We start from the raw sequence: 22836 nt of genomic DNA on the forward strand, positions 1-22836 counted from the left end.
TTGCAAACAGCAATTATAGCAGGAAGTTTATCTGGGTCTAGTGCTTTACACTACAGATACAGAATTTGTCCAAGTCCAATGGTGGTCTATTCAGGAGGAGCATTAGCAACAAATCTTTATCCAAAAGACTTATCTTTAGTCACTGGCATAGAAAAACAGTGCCTTTTGATGTAGTTTTTGTCTCCAGAGAGATGTGTCTGAAGGGTCTTACAAATTGCCTCTAAGGGCAGGTCTTGGCTATTTTCTGCCAGCACTGACTACCTAGCAGAGGGTGATAGGACTTTGTGAAACTGAGCCTGAAGAATGCCCCTTCTTGGGGCATTAACATGGCTTGATGGACCATTAGTGGCAGTTATGCTGTCAGGGAAAGGAAGTAGGGCTGTGAGGATTGTTTATGTGTGCTTCCAAAGATTTATAGAGCTTCAGTTGAAGTCACTGACTTCTAAACATGATTCTAAAAGGTATCATCTGTGATGCAAATTATGGCTAACCAACAGTCATGCCATTGTAACCAAGCAATGGTGCAGCCCTGTTGCCCCAAATATGTAGAGATTTCGGTGCCTTATTTGAAGAGTGACACTAATGATGAGGGTGACACATAGCTGCAGACTCACTCTTGTCACTGTGTTTTTTCTTAAGTGCTCTCATATGTTTGCTTAGCAAAACCTTCTGATAGCTGTATAAATGAATCTGAATCTTGCTCAGAGAAAGTTAAAGGGTAGTGATTGAATAGTCAGTGAACCCTTGACTGGGCAGGGTTTCTACTGTTAAAATTAGTAGTAAGAAATACCAAAGCATGACTGTTGCAGGTACTGTGAGTTGGTAATACCACCTATGTTACTTAATGGATGATTCCATCTCAAGTCGGGGCTGTTTAGTAGTGAAATACACTTCTAGTTCCCAGACTCTCCTAAAGTTTTGCAGGGGAGGTATTTTGCACAGAAGTGTCACCATGCCGCTGTAGATGGTAGAATGCTTTGGGATATTTTCTGAATAAAAATACTGTTGAAGTACAGGTTTCATGTTCTAAGACGTCTTCTGAGAGTTGCATAACAGTTCAAGTAAATTCTCCAAAACAAAATGATGTTTTTCAAGAAAAATATGCAAAATTACTTTACTAAGACTTACTTTAAAACATCTGAATTCTAAGCACTGCTGTTGTGGTTTAAGCCTAGAGTCTAGCTCGGTTGTTTCTTAAAATACTGGCCAGAGTGAAAACAGATGGCATTGATGTCACATTCAGTTCCTCTGGGTTGAAGAATGAGTAAGGAGGCTTTCTGTAACACCTGTTTTTCTGTTTTGCACAGGTGCTGAACAGGTACTCTTCCACACCTCTCGTTCCTCTGCCGACACCTCCTATTCTTCCAGTATTACCTCAACAATTTGTGCCTCCCACTAATGTCAGAGATTGTATACGTTTGCGTGGTCTTCCCTATGCTGCTACTATAGAGGACATCCTGGAGTTCTTGGGGGAGTTTTCTGCAGATATTCGGACCCATGGAGTTCACATGGTACTAAATCACCAGGTTGGTAGCCACCACGCTTCTGGCCACTCTGTGCCAGCTGCCTGTAGATGTGAACACAGCCCTTCTGATGATATCAGTAGGGAAGTACCTTTGGGAGTGACACTAAGGGCATTAATTGGCCTCTAGCTCTCCTCTAAAAGTGTAGTGGTGATAGATGTGTTTGCTTATTTGAACCCTGCTATGCTAGCTGCTGCGTTTGCTGTAGAGCGGTTCCTGTTACTGAGACCCATGTGCCTAAAGCTAAGTCATAGTCTTGGAGGCGTTGGTGCCCCCAGAGCAGCAGTGACCTTGCACTGCAGGAGGCTTGAACTGAAGTGTCCTGCTCAACGACGTGCATAATTGCTCCTGTACCAGGTGGGGAGTATCTTCAAAACAAAGTGTGGCCAATGTTAGCTCTCAAAGGAGTGGTTTGCCCCTGCCTTGCTGAACAGTGTGCCTCAGGTATATTTGAGGACAAATGTGACTGTGGCCTTTTAGAGACAGGATTTCCTATGGCATGTCAGCAGCTGAAGCTTTGGGTTTCCTGAGCTGTGTGTTACTTTCTTTTAACAGTCACAGCTAAGCACCGAGATTAACAGCTCATTGACATGTATAGTCACATCTTTGTCATTGTTTTCTGGAAGCAGTTTCTACCAAAACTTTTTAGACAAAGGATTGTGCATTGTGATCTTTATCTGCATGGTCTTGTGACTTTAGGGGGAGGAGATAGCAGCTCCTCTGACTCTATGGAGATGCCCTGAGTGGTTCCATTGCTTACACTGATTATTGTGGTATAAAAATTGTTCTTCTAAAATTGTTTTGGTTGACACTAAGCCTAAGCTGAAACTACAAAATACTTCCTTATCCTGCAGTAGGGCTTCTGTGTTCCAGGGGTGTGGGGAGAGAGAAGGGACTATAGTTATTCCAGTAGCTCTATATCCAAAGACATTCCTGTGTCCGTGGGGACTTGACCTAGCCAAGGCTGAAAAACTAAGGGATATGTGCAGGGCTGGGAGAGATAAGAAGAGATGCAGGTGTTAAAGCACAAGTGATGGTTTACAATAGTATCAGCCCTTGCCAGCAGTAATGAAAGAACCTGGAGGAAGAAGCTGGTGTGCGTATATAGTCCTGAGGGCTGTCTGCCACCATGCCCAAAGCTGTCAGATTTATTTTTTTCCCCAGATACTGTCTTTGCCTGACTGCTAGATTTTTATCTTTCTGCATGTTCCCACTGTTCCTGGTTTCAAGCCTCTAATCATGAACAAATGTGTAAAGGGTGGTGATAAAGTTGTTCTTCCCTCTTAAACTAGAAGAACTGGCCCAGAACTTAAGTTAGAGCTGGCTTCAGATCTCTACCTTTAATTTTGGTTACTTCAAGTCAGCAGCTGCATGTGGCTAAAATGACTCCTCCCAGTGGCATATCCCACTCATTTGCAGCTGTGTATAGTGATGGCTTTTTTCCTCTTCACAAGCTCATACCAAGCCTTAGGCTAGTACCCTTCTAAAACATCCCAGCCCATATTGGCCTTAACAAAATAAAATTTAAAATCATTTAACATTTGGCACTTGACTGTATTTATCCTTGAATTTTAAAAATCGCAGATAATAAATGTGGATTAGATCTTCCAATTCTGCATTCTTACTAAATTGGTAAAAGCAAGTCTTAAAGCACCTAAGTACCCCTGAATTGTAGTCTCCCCCATAGGTGTCCTTATTTTTTTTTAAACATAGAAGAAACATGGCTCGAGTTACGTTGTAACTTCGTTGAAACAGGTAAATACAATCAAGTTAGCACAAGTAGGAGGAACTTTTCTGAGGAGACCTTAAACATGCTGAGGGGTGCTTGGGTTCACTGCCTGTACTTGGCTCTTGCAATGAATTTATCTGTGGCTGAAGAGACTGCTTTTAACAGCACAGATTATTGTTGTGCTGCTGCTTCATGGGAACTCCAGAAACATTTCTTCTTGTATGCCTTGTTTGTAGGGACGTCCGTCGGGAGATGCTTTTATTCAGATGAAATCTGCAGACCGAGCATTTCTGGCTGCACAGAAGTGTCATAAGAAGACTATGAAGGACAGATATGTTGAAGTCTTTCAATGTTCTGCTGAGGAGATGAACTTTGTATTAATGGGGGGCACTTTAAATCGAAATGGCTTGTCCCCACCACCATGTAAGTTACCATGTAAGTTTTGCATGGGTCTTGCCAATACTCTACGCTATGTGCGGGTAGGTGTTGGAGCTGCTTTGTTGACTCTGATTCTGGTTCTTAGAAAGGAGTGTCAGATGAGGATATTAAAATAAGGTCTCATCTTAAATCAGCAGCAGCTTGCAATCATTATTTTTCCCCTTGGTTGTGAATTACTGTGACTGAAGAACTACTTGAAAATTACTCTTGCTTTTCCAGTAGCAAGCTTCCCCTCCCTGAAACTTAACTTGGCCAGGGTGAGCTGTGACTCAAAAGTAATTTGTAAGCCTTGCCTAGACCTTGAAGAACTGTTTTCCATTTAAACTGATTTGTATTTACATTTTTGATCATGGTGAGCATGTCAAGTAAAAGCCCTTCCCCTTTTGCTTCCAAATGTTAATTTATGAAACCATTGGTAATGCTCCCCTTTGGGACTTAACCACAAGTGTTCTGCCTATTGACCAACTACTGACTGGACTCTTCCTTTGCTTTGTTGTCTGTACAGAATTGAGGTTGCCTGTGTGGGAGTAAAATACACATAACTTTGGCCTCAGAATTGCAGAAACTATTTCATGTAAAATTGTGCTCCTCAGAGCTACTAGGATGAACATGGACTTCTAGACAAATGTTTTGGGGAAATGCTTTAAGAGCTTAAGGGCTAACTTACTAAGTGCCATGTAAATCTGAGCCTATGGGAAAAATAATACTTTGCTTCCAAGATCATAAATGGCAAGGTAGGCAAGCAGGAGCTTTCTGTCTTTATGCATATATTATTGTTGGTGGCTTTTCTAAGAGATGCCCTTTAAATCCTAGTCTGAACAGTCTAGAGCTGCTAATATGGCAGCAAACTTCTTGAGTGCGGTTCCTCTTGAGTGTGAGCAGACGTTCAGGTAATCCTTAGGAGATAAGCTTTTTGGATGACTAGCTTTTTTTTTTTTGCAATGCCAGTATCCTTCTGAGTAGGGATCTGCAGTATGTAGTCCTATGTGTGACAACTGTTCCAGACAGGGGTTGGAAGCTTCTCCTGAGAGATCCTAGGACAGATTCTTGGGCAGAGTCCCAAACTTTGGAGCTCTTAAGAGACAGTGTTCCCATTTCCAACAACAAATGCCAGTGATGTATTCCTTAGATAAGCCCTTTTGGCTCTCACAGTCCGCATCTCACAGTGAGATGCTGACTATCACTTTAAAGTAAGGCTCTATTTTTGCTATGCAGGGTTATATAAAGCTTTTATATGTTCACTTTTATGGCACTGAGGAGGGGAAGAAGGAAGAAAAGGAAAAGAGTGGCAAAGGAGGAGGGTGAAGTTTAGGGCTTTGTATCTTGTTGAAACACCACTAAGTATGCTACCTTTTTTTTTGAGAGCTCAGTGTTCGTTAACACCTGAGGCTGCAAGCCATGACTTTTCTCACTCTGCTGTTGGTTAATTTAAGATAGCTGTTTGGGGGATAGGGAGTGTCAGGATAAAAAGGTGCCCTCTACTCTGGGGAAGGTTAGGCAGATCTTTAGCACAAAAGTTTCCTTCCTACAGTGGAGAAGTCTCACACTTATTGATTGGAGACGTCATTAAAATCTAAGTCTGGACAAGGAAAACTGGCCTTCCCTTCAGAAAGAGATCTGATTTCCAGAGCAAGAGGTGGCTTTTTGTGTATTACTGACTTGCTTTACTGGTGAGGGTGGGGGGATGTGGACATAACACCTGTAAGTCAAGCTCACATTGGTGGCTCAGATGTATTCTTTTTGTGATGAGCAAGAGAATGAGAAGCTTGTGAAGGCTCTTTACTTCAGAGTTCTTCAGCTAATGAAGACCATATATATATGCTGGAATTCAAAATGTCCTCATCTATTTTCTGTTTGCTTTAGGCCTTTCACCCCCTTCCTACTCCTTTCCGGCTCCTGCTGCAGTTGTGCCAACAGAAGCTGCTCTGTATCAGCCATCCATGCTTCTGAACCCACGAACACTCCAGCCCTCCACGGCGTACTACCCTGCTGGGGCTCAGCTCTTCATGAACTACACAGCATACTACCCCAGGTAAAGCAGAGGAGAAACCAAGCAGGAACAAAGAAGTCTTTTTGCAGCAAATGCACAAAGCTCACAAAAGAACATTGTCTGCTGTGCTAAAGGCTTGTGCTACCAAGAACAGCTTGTTCACTATCTTGTTCAGGGAAACAATTTCAGGATATCTAGGGATTTCCCAAGTTTTAGAATATTTCAGGTAGTGATGATTATTTTTTTTAGAACTAAGTCACACAGTTACAGTGGGACTTTTTGTGGGTTTTGTCGGGTTTTTTTTCCACCTAACATACTTGTTAGTTTGCATTGTTGTGCCCTCAGTGGGAATTGGTGCGTGCAGTACTCCTTCCCATCTTCATAAAGAAGACCTCGGCTCCTCTCTAGAATGGGTGGAACGGGGTCTGCCCTAACAACTTGTGAAATTATGCCTCTTTGTTTTTGTAATAAAGTAACTTTTTGACCTTTATGGTGAAAACTCTGTTTACTTATTTATAAAAGTAATGCAGTGGAGCATATATGTATTGAATGCGTATGTAAAGCATATAGATGCATATATTCTTCCTGACTTCATAAACACCTCTCACAAAGGCCTTTTGGCTCTTCTGGATATATTGGCTATCTTCTACAGACCAAACTCTTGGTATCATTTACCCTTTGCAGTCATGAGGCCTTGGAAAGAGCCATATTCCTGATAAGCCTTAAACTATTCTTCATCTGTCAGGAAACAGAAATCGTCTTTTGTTAAATTCTGACTAGTGCTTTTTATCTCTGGAGAAGTGTCCAAATAGTTACTTATGAAGTTGTTGAGCAATATGGACTCTCTAGTACTTGTAAGATAACAAAGGTTTTCTTAATACTTTACACTAAACCAGTATGTCCGTGAGCTGCCTGTTTGTGGTTTTTCCATTAAAATGTTTTCTTCACTTACGAGTTAATTTCTATAATGCCTTCAATATTTGTCCTATGGCTCTGATAATGTTACTGAACTCAGCTTCTTTAATGTAAGATCAAGAAAAATAAAATTCCCAACTTGCACTGGCAATACAAAACAAATTTCTTGATAATAGTTCTATATGTCATGATAACACAGTATCAGTAATAGTTTGTAGTGACTTTGACATGTTGTACCTAAAGTAATAATAGACTGACCACTGCAGGCTAAGTGTCAGGCCCTACAGAGAGATCTCGCTGAATGGCATGCCACAAGTCCCATCACTGGCTGCTTGGGCTGTGGGCATGTGTTGGTTACAGACTGATCAATCCCAAGTCCCAAAATGATCCTTTTTATGTTCTTGTCTAACTGACAGTTGTATACTATTCTTACAAAACCATTCCTGTGGAACTTCTGTGCCAGTTACAAGTACATCCCTTTTTAAAAAAAAGTAAAATTTCTGGCGTCAACTTGGCTTCTTGCCACATTGAGATCTGGTGTTTGGATATTATTGCTTTCCTATCCAGAATAAATGTTTGATCTACAGACAAATTGTATATACTTTGATAGAAGTAGTGAACCTTTGTAGCTGGTATTTTGGTGGGTTTCTTTCTAAAAAAAAAGCTTTATTGCTTTTCAGACAAGTTCCCATACTTTGTAAGGGATGCAATAAGTAATTGGGTCCCTTTCAAGTAGCGATTGGAACTCTCATAAATGGAGTTTTCTGGTTCTGAAATCTAATTCCAAAAAATGTTAAGTATGTGCAGCAGGAAAGAATGGGGTATCATCTGTACTAAGTGGTGCCTTTAAATGCGTGTACATGGAAAAGCAGTACAGAGCTGGTGGCTAATGGTCAGACAATGGTTCATAAATCTCACTAGTGAATACTTATGGAAATAAGGAAAGCTTCTTTGACCAGTTGCCAAAAGGTTCTACCCCTTGTGTTTTGCAAGGTCAAGTTCTTTATAATAGCTAATTCTGTTCTCCACACAGTAATCAACCTAGATAGTGAGGGGGAGGGGGGCATTGCTTTGGTCTTCAGTGTCTATCAGAAATCTCTCAAACTCTGAGATTCTTCTTAGTGCTCTTATATCTTTAGTAGTGAAACCCAATGGTCTAAAGAAATGGATGCCTTCTATGCCATTTAAATAGCTTTAGTGAACTCCTAATGAAAAGGAAGGAAAGCAAGTTATTTGGGATCTGTCAGTCTCTGATAGCTCTGTTCAGCTTGTAATTATATCTGGCAACATGTTCTGACAGCAAATCGGTGGTCTCTGTCTCTGCCTAGTCCCCAGCTTTTGAAAAAAAGAACAATAGGATTCATGGGAGGGAGGAGTTTCTTTCCTTATCTAATCCTGGATAGATAGGTGTACTAGTTGCTGTACATATGTTGAAAGTGGCAACTGCTAACATGTTCTGTAGAAACTTTTACCATGTGCAAACTTCAAAGTTACTGCTACAGGATATGTAGCTTTAAAACAAAGTTAAATCTTATTGTATATATTCAGTTCTAATGCTATTTTGATCAGTAGTGATAAAGGCAATGCCTCTAAAACCTCGAAAGTTTCTGTCAACATCCATAATTGTAGGAACACACTTAACCTTTGTTCTTTTTTCAACAGTATTTTGAATAGTGAAGTGGAAAGAGGAGCTTCTTTCTTAGTGGGTAGTATGCTGGTGGGACTTGTAGCCAAAAAATTATGTGGAAGCTGAAAACTGATGTGGGTTCAAACAAACTGGATAAATTCAAGGGCAGGAAATTCATTGTGAGTTTATGAATACACAGAAACCACATCTGGCTCAGGAAATCCTTGAAACTCAGAATAACTGGAAGAGTGTTCTTATGCTCTGTGTCTTATGGTAAATTCTTGTGCTGTTGAACCAAGGTGGGTAGGTGAACTTGTTTGTTTGCATCTTTGAAGTAGTGCTTGTCTTGAGAGATATAGGTATCACTTGTGAGCGTGAGTCTTTACAATGTGTTTGTAGTTGTATTCAACTGCGCTAGTCTAATAGTGGCTAAGTTTGGGTTATCTCCCTGTTGCGTCAGTGTACATACAGCTCTCTATTGGAGTAATTTGAATTAAAAGGGTTTTTTTATGTGGTAGTTAAAGGGATGATTCTGACACTTGTTGCACAAGGAAATACAGGGTAATTTGTCAGTGTCCTAATCTGTCTGTATCTGCCTCTTCCTGCTATGGATTAGGTATGTTTTTTTCTCATTATACTCTAATCAACTTGTAAATGTATTTATATATATTATATACAGATGCAACATATATATAACACTAATATATATGTAGGCATACGTGCATTGAAAGTGTGTGTGTATAAAAATGGCTAAGGTTAGAAAAAAGCCTCACTTGTTCTGTGATGGATCGTATCCTCCATAATGACCATCATGGAGAACAAGTGAGGCTTTTTTCTAACCTTGGTCATTGCTTAGATCCATGTTGAAGCACAATTAAGTTACAGCAAGTTTAAACTGGCAAAACTAGGAACAAGTGGCCTGGATTAGGAGTGATACCATTCAGAGCTCCTGCCAGCAGCTTTATTTGCATATCTGTGTGTCTGGCTAACCAGCATCACTTCAGAGCTGGCTTAGGAAACAACCATATGTGTATTTAGCCTGGGAGATCTCTCACAGATGGAGAACAGCAGCAGCCAGAAACAAAACCTCTTCATCAGCTGAGTTGTACTCATAGCATCATAGCAACACTCTGGACCACAGCTCTTAGCCTACAGTATTCTTTTTCTCTTTTTTGTTTTATTTTTATTATATGTCAGCTTGAATTGCTTGAGATCCCATCTGCAGTGAACGGGCTCACTGCGCGTAAAAACCTACTGGTGGCTTTTAGTTGCTGTCCAGCAAATGGAGTCCATATATTTACATCAAGTGGCAGAATTTGAGACTCTTCATTACCTATCCTTGCTTATGGAAAGCTGGTCTCAATCATGGATTTGTCAGAATAACCTCAGCTCTTTAGTTAATGGCACAAACTTGTCACCAGAATGATTGTCTTTGGGGGAAGACTTAATGATTCACTTCTCAAAGTGAAGGTAGCTTGCCAAGGATTAGAACAGCAGGGATTTCCTTTAACTTATACTGTATTTCATTGGAGAAGGAGTGTGTTAGCAGGGAAGACTAATTGTTGCATGCCTCCATAGTCTGTCGTTGTATCTTTATTTGTAGGTTTTAATTAGTAAAACTACCACAGTTTCTGAAAAGCAGCAGAATGGTAATGCTCTGATCCATAGGCATCTGGGTATCAGGGCAGTGAAATTATTTGAATTAACCACCCCCCATGTTTCTTCAAAGCTGATAAGCCTGTAAAAATGTTGCTGGCAGCGGTGTCCAAGATTTACTCAACCCACCATACAAAATGCCACCATGGAAGCTGGTGGAGGTTCTTCTACTTACAGATCCCAGTTCCTTTTGTTAGCTTAATTTACTGAATGAGTTGATCAGTTAGCAGCTCTTGCTGTCACCTTCTCACTTTTCCTCTGCTATCTAGTAAAATATTTGGATTAGCATGAGGGATTAATTGATATTACAACACTGTGCAAACTAGCTGCAGAGATGAGTTTGAGTACAGTTTTTCCCTTTGCTTATTGACAAGACAGTTCAGTGGTGGGAGAGAAGATCCTCCTGTTGCACCTCAAAGCATGTGTCATCCATGCAGGTGGCTTTCTTAAATGTTTGTGGTGATGACTGGGTGATCTTGGGTATTCAGGGTGCAAAGATATGTTGCTGGATGCTTCTCTTCACTCTGCAGCAGCCCTCTACAGGGGTGTGTTGCAAGTCCCAACGCTACTCAGGGCAGATCATTGCAGTCTGCTGTGGCAGGAAGTGCTTCTGGCTTCTTGTCCTCCTACCTTTAACTTGCACAGATGGGAAGCTGATTGCAGCAGGCAGACTGGTTAGATACGCATTGAGTGGGCAGGAGGTTATCTGGTTAAGTGTGGGGATGGTACCTGTACTGAAGGAGCTCTTGGTGTTTCTAGAGGTAGAGTTGGGTTGATGTTGGAATAAGGCTCCCTAGAGCTGAAAATTTTTTTTTACAAAAAAAAAAGCCTTCCCTGTTGAGAACATGGTCTGTGATGTTTGTCTGTGATTAAACAACAGTCATGGGGACCTAAATGTTTCTATTTGATTAACAGATGACCTGATGATTTAACACTCATACTTCTGCTACTTGTCAAGTTATATGGCCTTTCTTTAAATATAGATAAACGTTCCACTCTTGGAAAAGGAAAGTTATTCTGGTTATGTAAATACTTTTTCTAGTAGCAGGTAGGTCTTGTTCATTTTTGTGAACAAAGTACCATGTTAAAACTTTCAACTTTAGTAATTATACCACAAAACTTACTAGCTTTGCTTCAAACTTTATATGAACCACTTCTAAAAGCTTTATACCGAAGCTGCATTTCCTTCTACCTTTGGGCTGCTTTCCAGCAATGAACATTATAGGCATTATGCTGCAAGCTTGTGTATATGTGCACATTATACCCATGACCTGTCCCGGCCCAAGGAGTAGTTGAAAATCCCTGTTGGTCTCTGGAAGAAAAAATCTGCTGTTCATTGAATGCCGGGGTGATCTGTCAGATTTCCTTGAAGTTTTCTGAACGCTGATTTGTGATGTGCACAGTCTGCTTTTTGCTGTTTCTCCTGCTGGCTTCAGTCAGAGAATCTGGCTTTGGGGTGCTGCAGAGCTCCTCAGGGTCTGCTGGGCTTCCTAGAGCTGCCAAAGGGGGAGGCTAATTTAATCTTGAAACACTAATGGATGAGTCTGACAAGCTGTTCTTCCCTGCCCTCTCCCATGACTTTCCCTACTAGCATTCCTCTGAGTAGTACAGTGAGCGATATGTAGTAAGAATAACCTGCAATACAGGACCTGTCCTACAGTCCTGAAATTAATAGAAGCTGTCAATCAGTAGCCTGATAAAAGGTTATCTTCAGTATCTGTTGTCACAGAGCAGAAAAAAGTTAATACTTAAATACTTTTCTTCAGGAATACAAAGTCATAGGAAAAATAAGGATAGAAAATCTGCAGGGAAGGAGCTGAAACATGTAGATGGTGTCTATGTGCAAATAACGCTGGGTATGTCTGTGGTTCTCTTGACTGACCTGCAGGATGCTTGGCAGAGATCTGAAAACCTGCTTGGTTATGTATGCTGACTGCTCCCAACTCACACCCATGTTTAATGTAAACCACGCCTTCCTTCTGGATATTGGTATCTGTTAAGTAAATGTATAATGACACAAAAAAAAAAAAATTGGAAATTAAACAGGAGGGACAGTGATCCTCAATGTTTCTATGTAATATTTTAGTGATGAATGTTTGGGATCCCTTGAGGTGCATAGATGCTGTTTGAATGCCATCATCAACCTTTAGAACATGTGAAAACTTGTTCTTGTATCTAATACTGATTTCTGAAACTTAATTGTGTTTTATTTTGAGAGTCTTAGGAGAATACCACAATCTCAGAAGTATTGATTGGAAAAAAAAATCCAATCTGGCTGTTGATTAGATCCAAGAAGGATCAGTTCATGAGGAAAAAAGTCTTGCACTGGGAAAAGCTTCGTATCATGTTTGATTTCAAGAACTAAATTGATATAAAAAGAGGTAAGGTCTTGCACTGCATCACTATATAGTGATATGCAACTACTACAGGCGGCTGTAGAAATCCTCTCTGACCCAATGTAAAGCATGCAAGTAAGTGTTCCTGGGGTTTAACTAGAGAAGATAGGCTGGAACAGCTATTTGCCTTGTATCCCTTCCTGGACACTGTTCATTACCTGAGTACTCTCTCTACTGCTTTTCCATCTGGAGACATGACCACTCTAAGTCACTTGCTGCTGCTCCTCTAGGAGGCTGTCACCCCTCAGTTTGGGGGAATGCAGAAATAGTTGGGGGCAGTCCATTTGTTATCTTGTATTAGGGAATTAGAGCAGGTAACGCCCTTAGCCTAACCTGTTGCTGAAGCTGTCTGTTACCTTTATCTCCAAGGTGGTGTAGTGAATTAGCAAGTGTTTGTAGCATCTTGGTGCAAAGCCAGCAGGCTTAGCCTGAATAGCTGGAGTTTTAAACAGAGGTGTCTGACTTTCTTAGAACAGATAAGGACCCTGTAGAAGTAATAACAAAAATAGAGGAGTACAGGGGGAAGAGGACTGAAGAGGAAGCACTTTTGCCCTACTGAACACTGCCCTGCAAAAGCTGAGGGGGAGGTATGGAGGCACAGCAGCAGGGTCAAGTGGCCAGGATGGTGGGAAAGCTGTTCTCTAGGACACCCAGCTAAAGCTCTTACGGCCCAGCACCGCAAGTTCTTGTGGCCTGTCTCTCAACAAGGGCCAGGGAGGAGAGGAACTTCAGTTTAGCAGTGATACCTTCCAAAGACAAGGGCTGTAGCCTTGCTTAAAAATGAAAGCTAGATTGCCCAAAGTGTTTCTCGTGTGTGTCTGTTTTCTGGCTGTTTCTTGTTTGTTTGTTTGTTTTTTCCAACGGTGACAAAAGCTAACTCTACCTTGCCTTCCTAAATTAGTTTACTTTAGAAAGCTGCATTATGGTCTGGTTTGGGGGTTAGGCTTTTTATCCCCCCCTAATAAGAATCAACTCTGCAAAGAAAACTGGGAAACGGTCTCTTTCCTTGCTCTTCAGATGAGTTTTGAAAGTAATGGAGTTGTTTTCATAAGGATTCTAGAAAAAATTTAAACTATTCTATAGCTTAAGCTCTCTTATGGCTTTGTTTTCATCTCTGATGGACAAATTACCCTCTTCAAGTAGCTTCAGCTGGCTGGCCAAAAGGATTAATGTTAAGGACACTTTCCACAAAGCTATGCAGCTGCAAATAGCCTGGGGGGTGCATCTTGTTCAATGAAACAGAATATTTTTTTAATTAAATATTATATATGTGTGTCTAGCAGTAGCTAGAAACTCATATGGATTACCTGATATTTAGCAAAAAGAGGATATTTGCTGGAAATGTCGAATCAAAACAAAACAAGAGTCTGTTAACTAGCTAAGATTTTGTGGCAATTTGAATAAGGCTGTGGAAGACCTGACAAGGAATATTGGAGCTTCTAACATTTTGGGTGTTAGAGAAGAGTACTTTTTTATTACACCTGAATAAATTGTATTATTTATTGAGGCATTAATATTGCTTTAAAGCAAGACAAGCACGTCCCCCTGTGGCACTAACCTTTAACCTGTGGCAGTTGGCATTGACCACTAAAGATGCTGTGTCTAAAGAGTCCATGAAATATAAGTAAATAAAAGCAAATACTGCCTTGCTAGTGTTGCTGGTAGCTGTGGAGAGCTCCTTCCTGAGATGTATTTGGCAGGTAGCTAATGGAGAGCACTGACCTGGAGCTTGCATCCAAACAGTGGATGGGGATATCTGCCATGGATTCATCTCCTTACTCTTTAGCTACATTTAAAACTTTGGGGTTGTAGACAGCATGATGTCAATAAGGTCCAAAGCTGAATGGTGCACTTGGAGGACACTTATGTTCAGCCTCCTTAGTGTCATACGGTGACCCTTGGATCCTCTGTTTGAGAAGTTGAGGAGTACGTGGGTGTATTGACTGTGGTAGTATTTTATTAGAGATTAGCAAGGTTATTAATATTGTGGAAAAGTCAGGCAGGGAACCATTAGTGGGAAATCATTTATTGTGTTAAACTTCTAATGAAGATGCTACTCCAGCATAAAATCTTAACTTCCCATAGCTGTTTTTCTGATAATAGGTTCAAAATGTCTATCAATGATTGCAAGTGTCATCTTTGGCATTGGATCATCTCTGGTATCTAGTGGAGCCACCAGTGAATAATTATTTACAGAGGTACCCAGGAGCACAATATTGTGGGCATAAACAAGAATTATAAGAAGCTCCTGTAGGGGAAAAAAAACAGCTCTCCTTTGAGATATCTATTCACTGAAGAAGTAGTAGTGTTAGACCTCAGTCAATTGCATTTGCTTAGTGAAACCCCATGAAGACTTCTGTGTGAAGGGAAACCATAAACATCAGTATGTTGTGTCCAGGAATGGCTTGTCTGCTGGATTCGCTTGTTCCTGCTGTGGCGGAGCTATCCCCTTCCATACTGTGCTATGTGAGGATGACCCAGGGCTTTGCAAATAATGGGAACTGGGGAAGGGCAAGACTGAAAACAGTGTTGAGAACACATGCTTGGAGGCAAATGCACCTACTGGACATAAAAGTTGTAGAGGAACTCAAGAAGATGAGCTTTAATTTAGAAAGATTGAGTATAGACTAACACTGTAGGCCTCGTGGGGAGGGAACACTCCTCCACAAGGCAGCTTGGGACAGCGGCCTTTGGTCTAAACTTAGTCTTCATGAATATCATTTTAGCTAGGGATTTAAACACAGGTGTAAGCAAGCAAAGGAAAGACTGGTAGTCTCCGGCAGAAACTTTCCCATGGTATTTTTATAGCCATGAGTCGGAGAACAGAAGCGGAGGCAGTCTGGGAACTGCCTTTCTAATGTGGTTTGCGGAGGTGATCCTAGGGCTAAGGAATAGCATAAAAATGGTGATGGAAATGGTAGGTGCTTGAAGCCATGCTCAGGAGATAAAACAAAATTATCAAGGTGGCTTTGAGCAAGAAGTAGGGGCTTTGGGGGGCATTCATTTGCCGCATTTACTTTTACCTTAAAATTGTACAAACAGAAGCCAGTGGCATCCCTCAGTATTAGGACAAATTCAGGGGTAAATGGCCTGTGCAGATCTACCTAGTAGTAAACTTGTCAACTTTTCCTGTAGAGGCTTTGAGAGTATGTGTGGCTCTGTCTGTACAGGCAGTGTGTTTGAAGTCCAGAGACGCTCTTTTGAGACCAGCCAGTTGTGACTGCCAGAGTCTGGAGACAGTTGTCTTCAATGAGATACCGTATGTACCCATGTGTTGCGCTGTTAGGGGAGGCTGATTACCCCAGTGTAGTTTCTGTTGTTGAATTGCACTTGATGCCATGGTGATAGGAGCATTACAAATGTCTAATTATGTAGCAGGAACTTTGCTAGCCGCCCAGGGCTTTAAGAAGGGTTAAGGTCACACAGCCAGCTGCTGGTTCTCTTCTGTGCTAGTTTGGCTTCTGACTGCTTCTGTCTTAACTTGTGTTTGTAGTATGCAGCAGAGGATGGACTTGTACACACAAATGATCCGCCCAGGACAGTGTCCAAAGAATGGATTTGCATTTAAAGGTCCCAGCAGTTAGACATCCTTAGACAAGGTAAGGATAGGATAATGAACCCCAGGAGATGGGTTTTGGGGTATCATAGTGTTTGCTTCAGATAATCACCATACTCAACTTTTCATTTGCTGCCCTGGGAACATGGCTACTTTTTGTGATGTCCAGAATGTCATACTGTAGTATATAAGACCTTGACTACTAAAGCTAACATTTAAAGGATTTCTAACTATTCTGGTCTCATTATGGGCTGCTGCTTTGCATACTTCCCAGGACTCCAAATGCATGCTACTTCAAGCTTTAATATCAGTATTGAGAGCCTCCAGAAAGCTCTGAGGAGCAAACTGCAGAAATGGTGTTACTTTCCTAGCAATGCACTAGGCTATAGTGTTGGTTAGGCAGAATGAGCTACTTTCTTAAGTAACTGCAGAATCTGATTTCTAAACCGTGTGCTGATGTAAAATTGCAGCAATAAAGTAGACTGTGTTTGTGTAACTGGCAGCTACTCTCTTGCTTTTGTGAGCTTTCTGATCAGTCCACTTCAGCCTTTCAAGCTTGGTTTACGTGATCCTTTTGTATAGGAACAGTCAAAGGGTGAAGTCACCCAGAAAGCATTTGTGCAGAAAAATGCAAGTTGAACTGAAAAGCAGTGTATTGATGACTGTACTATGTGCTTTACCATGTGCAGTAATGTCAGAGGAAGATGTAGAAATATATTTATGAAAAATGTTTCTGTAATCTCTAGTCTTTTAAAAATACTTAGCTGAAGAAGAGATTTCTGTTATGCCCTTTTCTTTCCTCTATTCCTTCCTTCACTTTCCCTTCTGAAAAACAACCCAAAAAAAATGCCCTCTTTAATTCTTCCTCTTCTCTGACAGAAAAGCAACTTAGCCCAGTTTTTTTTTCTGGGCAAAATCTTCACCTGCAGCATCACCTCACTGTCATCTGCTCTAAGAGTCCTGCTAAGTGAAGTACAGCACGTCTAAAACCAAAAGTGACCATCTCTGCTAGTTGGCCAACGAGCTGACTTTTGGCTGGGTTGATAAAGCTAAACCCCATCCCTATAACAGGCTGAGGTTATAGTGAAGTGCTCAGTAGCATCTTGGCTTAAACTAGACTACATGGTTTCCCATCCATCCGCAGCTGCTTGTCTATGGTGAGCATTGCCACGCAGTGACTGAGGTTGGGGAAGCTGATCCAACTGGAAGAACCCATGGGCTTTGTCTTTCAGTCTGATTTCACCCAATCCAGTTTATAGCTTAGCTGTGCTAGTACCTGTGTCAGCTCAGAGATGGGAAGGTAGAGGCGAGCAAAGCAGGCACTGAGGGGTAGTTATGGCATTGATATGTTGGAGTTGATTGTAAAACTTCACCTTGAAAGCCAGAAGGTTGTGTGATACTGAATAAGTTCTGGCATACTCAGTGAAATACTGTTCTAACAGAAAATGTCATTGAAATCACCTGTGTGTAAGGTGAAAACTAAAGCCTTTGATCCTTCAGTAAAGATTTGATATTTTGGAAAATGAGAAATTAAGATTTTCTGTTATCATGGTGCTCAGTGACCTGCACAACTCTTTCATGCAGATTCCTCCACCTTTTCTGATGTTTTGAACAAACACAGGCGAGCCTAGAAGGAGGTTTTGATTTCCCAGTTTTACTACTCCTCAAGCCAGTTGTGCTCAAGAAAAATCATCAGAACTCTGAAAATCAGCAAATGGACCTCTAACTGTTGTAAAGTTAATGCACAATTTTCAGACACGCACACACAGACCACTAAGCCCTTCACTGAAATCACAGGTGCTGAAATCGCACAAGTCCTCGAGGGTTTCTTCTTGATGAAGAAAGTATTAAGCTGCTCTTAACACAGAAATAGTTTAGCCTCAACCTACAAAGTCTGATCTACTACATTCTTTGGGAATAGCAAAAAAAAGTCTTTTTTTACCTAATTTTGCACACAGTTTAAAGTTGTTCTTTTTTAATAAAAATGTATTTTAAGACCACTAATTGTCCATTTGACATTTTTATTAAAAACTTGTTTTCTTGTAAATATCTATGCAAAAGAAACTTCTATAAACTTCTATAAACTTTATATACAGGTGTATTTTACACAGTGCAAAAATAATTAGGAATGTAAAATGGATTATCTGAGGAAAAAATGCTGTAACTCTAAAAAATTTAAGTGTGGGATGTAAATGCTTTTATCTTATATGCTCTCCATGTGTACTCAGGTACTTAAATTTTAAATGGCTTACGGGAGTAGGCATTTTCAAATGCTGATCATGCTGCTTAGTCAGAAAATGAGAAAGCAGTTCGCCTCTTTCCTGTGATACTATTTTTATTTTTCAACTTCCTCCTCTACCCACCCTGCCTGCTCTTTAACAATCTCATATTTGAGAGAAGGAATTGTGATTTGTTGTAAGACCCAGCACCTTGTCTGCTTTAAGGCACGGTCAGGCAGGGACAGTTGTTTTGAGTTTGGCCTCTCTGAACTACAGTGAGTATACTTCAACCGTAACCCAGCACCACAACTGTCACTCTTAAAGAAATTGGCTGATGTACGTGCTCTTACTTAAATAACTGCTGTCTTTTAGCAGTCTCTGCTTTCCCTGCCTGCCTTGGGACTGGACTTCAGGTGGGAGTTAGAGCACAGCATCTTTCTATGACAATTATTTGTGCTGGAGAAAGCGGGGTGGAGGAAAAGAAACACTGAAATAAATTTGTGAGGCTAAAAGTTGCAAATGGGATAGTTTCTAACTTGCAGCAAAGAAGAATTGTATCTGGCCCATTTTAAGAACAGATCAGCTTGTGATCTGCAGTTCTGTAATATTTATTTTGAATGTGCCAGAGAACCCATCTTACAAGTGAGAAAGTTACTGCCAAACAAGATAAGGTTTTTGGCAAAAAGACCTGTCTCATTATTTTAAAAACACACAAATCCACAGAAATGCTCTTTGTTATACTTCTGGAGGTTGACGTGGGAAAACATTTATCCTACACACTATTCCTTGCTCATCCAGCTGCTTCTGGAAAGTGCAGCTGGGCTGCTACCCTCCCAAAGGTAATTCCCCTCCCTGAGACAGACACTCAGAGCTGTGTTAGTTACTGTGAGATCAAATCCACAACAGTGCCTTGGTATTTCTGAAAGTAGGTACAAGAGAAGAAGAAAAACAAAACAAAACAAAAAAAACTAAAGGGGGGGGCTGGGGTGGCAAAGTAGAACAGCTCTTCCAGACAAGGCAAGTGATAATGAAAATGAGGCTATCTAATTAAAAAAAAAAAAGTCCCCCTTTCATTTTTTTTCCATTATTTATTTGCTCTTCTCTTTCCTGTGTGCCACCCTCCTGTGATTACTACAGCCATAGTAATCTAAACTTTTATTTTCTTCTGGCAAACTTTACATTGTTACAGTCTGAAGTATTTGACAGGGTGTTCTTTTAAATTGCTGTTCTGTAAACATGAGTATATTAAACAGGATTAAAATTCATGCAAAATATTTTTACATGGTATTTCCAACTTTTCTTTCTGAGAAGATGGTTCTGCCTTTAATTTTGGAGCACAATTATAAATTAATAGTTATGCAGAGAGAAAATTAGCCTATATTAGCCACTTGGGGAGTGATGGTGGAATAGAGTCTTTGCATATTAACTGCACAGGAACATCCCAACTGTGCAAATACAGAAACAGATTGAGTGGATGGGAAGCAGTAGGGCAGAAAAGGTTTGGAAAAATCACAAGCTGAATGCAACAATAACTAAATGCTTTTTGAAAACAAAGGCAAACCTCATGTTGGGTTGCACAAATGTTATTTGGGATGCCCTTGAAGTTTTCAAAGTCTTCTATGCAGTGCTGGTAAAGCTTTAGCAAAATGTTATGGCCAAAATTGGCACAAAAATTGCAGAAAGATGTGGACCAATGGCAGAGTGAACAGACAGGATGTGAAAACAGCTCCCAAGGGCCTGCTGAAGGCATTGGGATTGCTTAGTTTGGTGCAAAGGAGGCTGAGGAGAAGTATGAAAACAGTATATTAAAAAATATGGCTGTGAAGAGAGAAGGAATAAACTCTTCCCATTGTGGATGGGACCAGGAGAGAGGGATGGAGTTACAGACAGGGCTTAAGGGAGGTGTCAGAACAAAACTTCTCATACCAGTGGTAATTAAGTACTGATCTGGACTGCCTGGGGAGGCTGCTCAGTCTCCCCTGCTCGGTCTCCCCGGTATTTTGGGACTAGTTGGCCAAGCACCCATCAGAGATAGCACTGGTATAGCTGATCCTGCTGTTGGGCGCAGAGTGGACAAGATGTCCTCTTTGGGTCCACAGCAACCTTGTTTTCTATGATAACACCACTTTTTTTTCTTAGGACCCTGGCCTTGGATTTTGTGGAGTCAGATGCACATCCTAATATATGTGATCTGAGTTGGGTTTTGTGTTATTTTTCACAAGCTCTCTCATGTTTCGGATTCTTTGGTTTCTATTTATTAAGTTCAGAATGGAATCCTTTGTATTATTTTTCAATAAATCTGTCTGTTTTAATTGATTGCAACATTAAATTTCACTTAACCTAAAGCTGAGTAGTATACCATTCCCCCACTATAGTGATTCTGTGTTTTAGAAATCAAACAAACTAGAAATGAGGCGATTCCTACAAAAGGGGAAAATGTGCATTTATTTGGTTTTCTTTTTGCAAGATTAATTGGGAAATCTCACAGCTTTGATATCTCTGACTATCTCAGTTACCTCAGTTAGGCAGGTTCTCAGCTAGAGACAATTTTATTTATTTAAGCAGGAAACCCTGAGACTCTATCAGTAAAGGTGAAAATCCAGTTCCACAATGTAACTTTCTCTGAGGTTAAGATTATTGGTTGAACTTGAGATGTGAATCTGTCACTCATGTATTCAGATATGTAAGTAATATGTATTATGAAAGTAATAACTGGAATTAAGCTGAAAAAAAGGTTGTGAAAATATATATTATACTTTCATAAAGACTGTACTTCAAATTATTGTGTTACATGGAGGAAATTCACTTTCTGACCTACAATCTTAGTAAAATCTGGTTTTAAATCTAATGGTTTTATATGTTTTAAAAAAAATAATATCTAAACTGTAGAAGCATATTATACCCTCCATGAACCTGGATAACCTGGGGGATTACAAACCTGGTTACCCTGATGATGAAAGTATGTCCAGTATTCACACTGCTGTATCTTCATTGTTTCTCTCTCTTTTTTTTTTTTTTTTTTTTAAATTAGGTCTCAGTAATCATGTTGTCTTGTACTTTAAAATTCTCAAAAATCTAAGACTGAATAATTATGTACTTTATGTAGTTTTTATAAGACCTTAATAATAAGGATTTTTTAAAATAAGCTTTTGTCTCACACTGAAGTACTTTCTGTGGTCAGTATGCCAGCCTGCATAGCATGATGTTACACTGTGTAACTAGAAACATTGCAATCTTTTTCTTGGTTTAAAACCATTTAAAATGTAATAACACTTCTATCATAATTTGTTTACTATGAAAATAATGCCCCACATGTAGGGTAGACGTTTTTTAAGCCTAAAGGAGTTTCTAAAAATTCCTCCCTTAAATTTTTATCTTTCTGTTTGCACTTTCCCAAGATGAGGGATAATCTCACTGTAACATCTCGCAATGGCAAAAGCTGTGAGCGGCTGTTGGGAAAGGCTGGTTTCTACACTCCCCAGGGGCAGCTATAGCGATCTCGGTGCTCTCTTATTTTGCCAGGTCTGAAATTTGTCATCCCAAATTTCCTACCATGCACCCTGAGCTGTCAAAACCAAACAATTTCTAAACTATCAAATACTTTAAATCTTTAATTATATTTTAATCTGTGGAGTTTGATTTTTTTTTTCTTTTCAAAGATTGCAAGCTGAAAATAAATATACATTGGTTAAAGTAACTTGCATACGAATACCCCAAGTCTGAACACAAAGTGGTTTTAACCCATAATTAGTAACTTGCCAACCAAAGCCGTGTCTGTTCTGGTGTCTGAATTGCAGCAGGACCGTTCTCTAAGGAGACGTCGTTTTTTGGGATGTGTTCATGCACTGCTGACAGACTGGAATGGTGGAACTTCGGGATCTTACAAGTGGCAAGATCCTAAAAGCAATGCTGTAGAAAGCAGCACGTTGCAATGAAAAATGCAATGCCTGCACTGCCTTTTTTTTTTTTTTTTTTTTTTAAATAGTTCAACACTTTCAGCAAGGGACCTTGTTAAAACGCAGAGCTGGTAGAAACTGGCCAAAATAATGACAAGAGAGAAGATGCTAACCCCCACCGTAACGAAGTGCTCCAGCGTGGGTTGAGGTTGAGGATGCCCTTTCCCCTTCTGCAGCCCCCTTCCCCGAGGATGTGCTTTCTGCCTCTTTTCATGCTCCAAACTATCTCTGTCCTGTCCTACTCTTTCTCCAAGGTCACCTCCTTGGCCTCTCTGGAGCTGGGGAGAGGGCAGAGTTGGGCTGTGCCCCTCGCAGGGGGAGAAGGGCTGGCCGGGGGGCAGTGCTGGAGGGGTGGGAAGGGGGCGAAAGGCACAGTGCGGAGACCCAAAGCGCTGGGCGTCCCACGTGACTGCCACAGCGCTGCCCCAGAAGAGAGGGCAGCGAGGGGCAGGCACGGTCTGCTCCCCAACATTCCCCATTCAGCCCCTGTCCTGCTCTGCTCCCACACCTCAGGGAAGGAGCCCATGTTTTTGCTGGGCTTGCTGCCACCTCAGAGCATCCAGTTATTTCAGTGTGTTCTCAGACGGGCGCATTCAGCTCGTGGATCCACACGGACTACTTTTTTGTTGTTGTTTAATCATTAGTCACTTGAATGGAGATGTAAACAGCCGCTCTTGCCTGCATCCTTGCCCACAAAGAGAGCCAAGTGATCCTTTTACACGCCACAGGTCAAAGATAGGCTATTTAGCAAACAAGCCTGGGCAGTTGGAGCGAGCGCAAACAAGATGAGCTTGCTTTCGTCCACCTTCGCCACCTCTGCCCTGCTTGGTT

At 40.8% G+C, this 22836-nt stretch overlaps 1 protein-coding gene across 1 annotated transcript in view; it reads left to right on the forward strand.

The window, feature by feature from the left end:
- The window catches only part of ESRP1 (epithelial splicing regulatory protein 1), a 32029-nt gene extending 16171 nt beyond the window's left edge, over positions 1 to 15858 (forward strand). Inside the window, exons 11-14 of the mRNA XM_086465106.1 lie at positions 1308 to 1526; positions 3489 to 3687; positions 5554 to 5722; positions 15768 to 15858. Of these exons, the coding sequence (XP_086321232.1) occupies positions 1308 to 1526; positions 3489 to 3687; positions 5554 to 5722; positions 15768 to 15858 (678 nt within the window). The remainder of the gene's footprint in view (positions 1 to 1307; positions 1527 to 3488; positions 3688 to 5553; positions 5723 to 15767) is intronic.
- Positions 15859 to 22836: the final 6978 nt, after the last annotated feature.

Source organism: Leptosomus discolor, chromosome 5, assembly GCF_034619465.1.
Source record: "Leptosomus discolor isolate bLepDis1 chromosome 5, bLepDis1.hap2, whole genome shotgun sequence".
In the NCBI taxonomy this organism is placed as follows: Eukaryota; Metazoa; Chordata; class Aves; order Leptosomiformes; family Leptosomidae; genus Leptosomus; species Leptosomus discolor.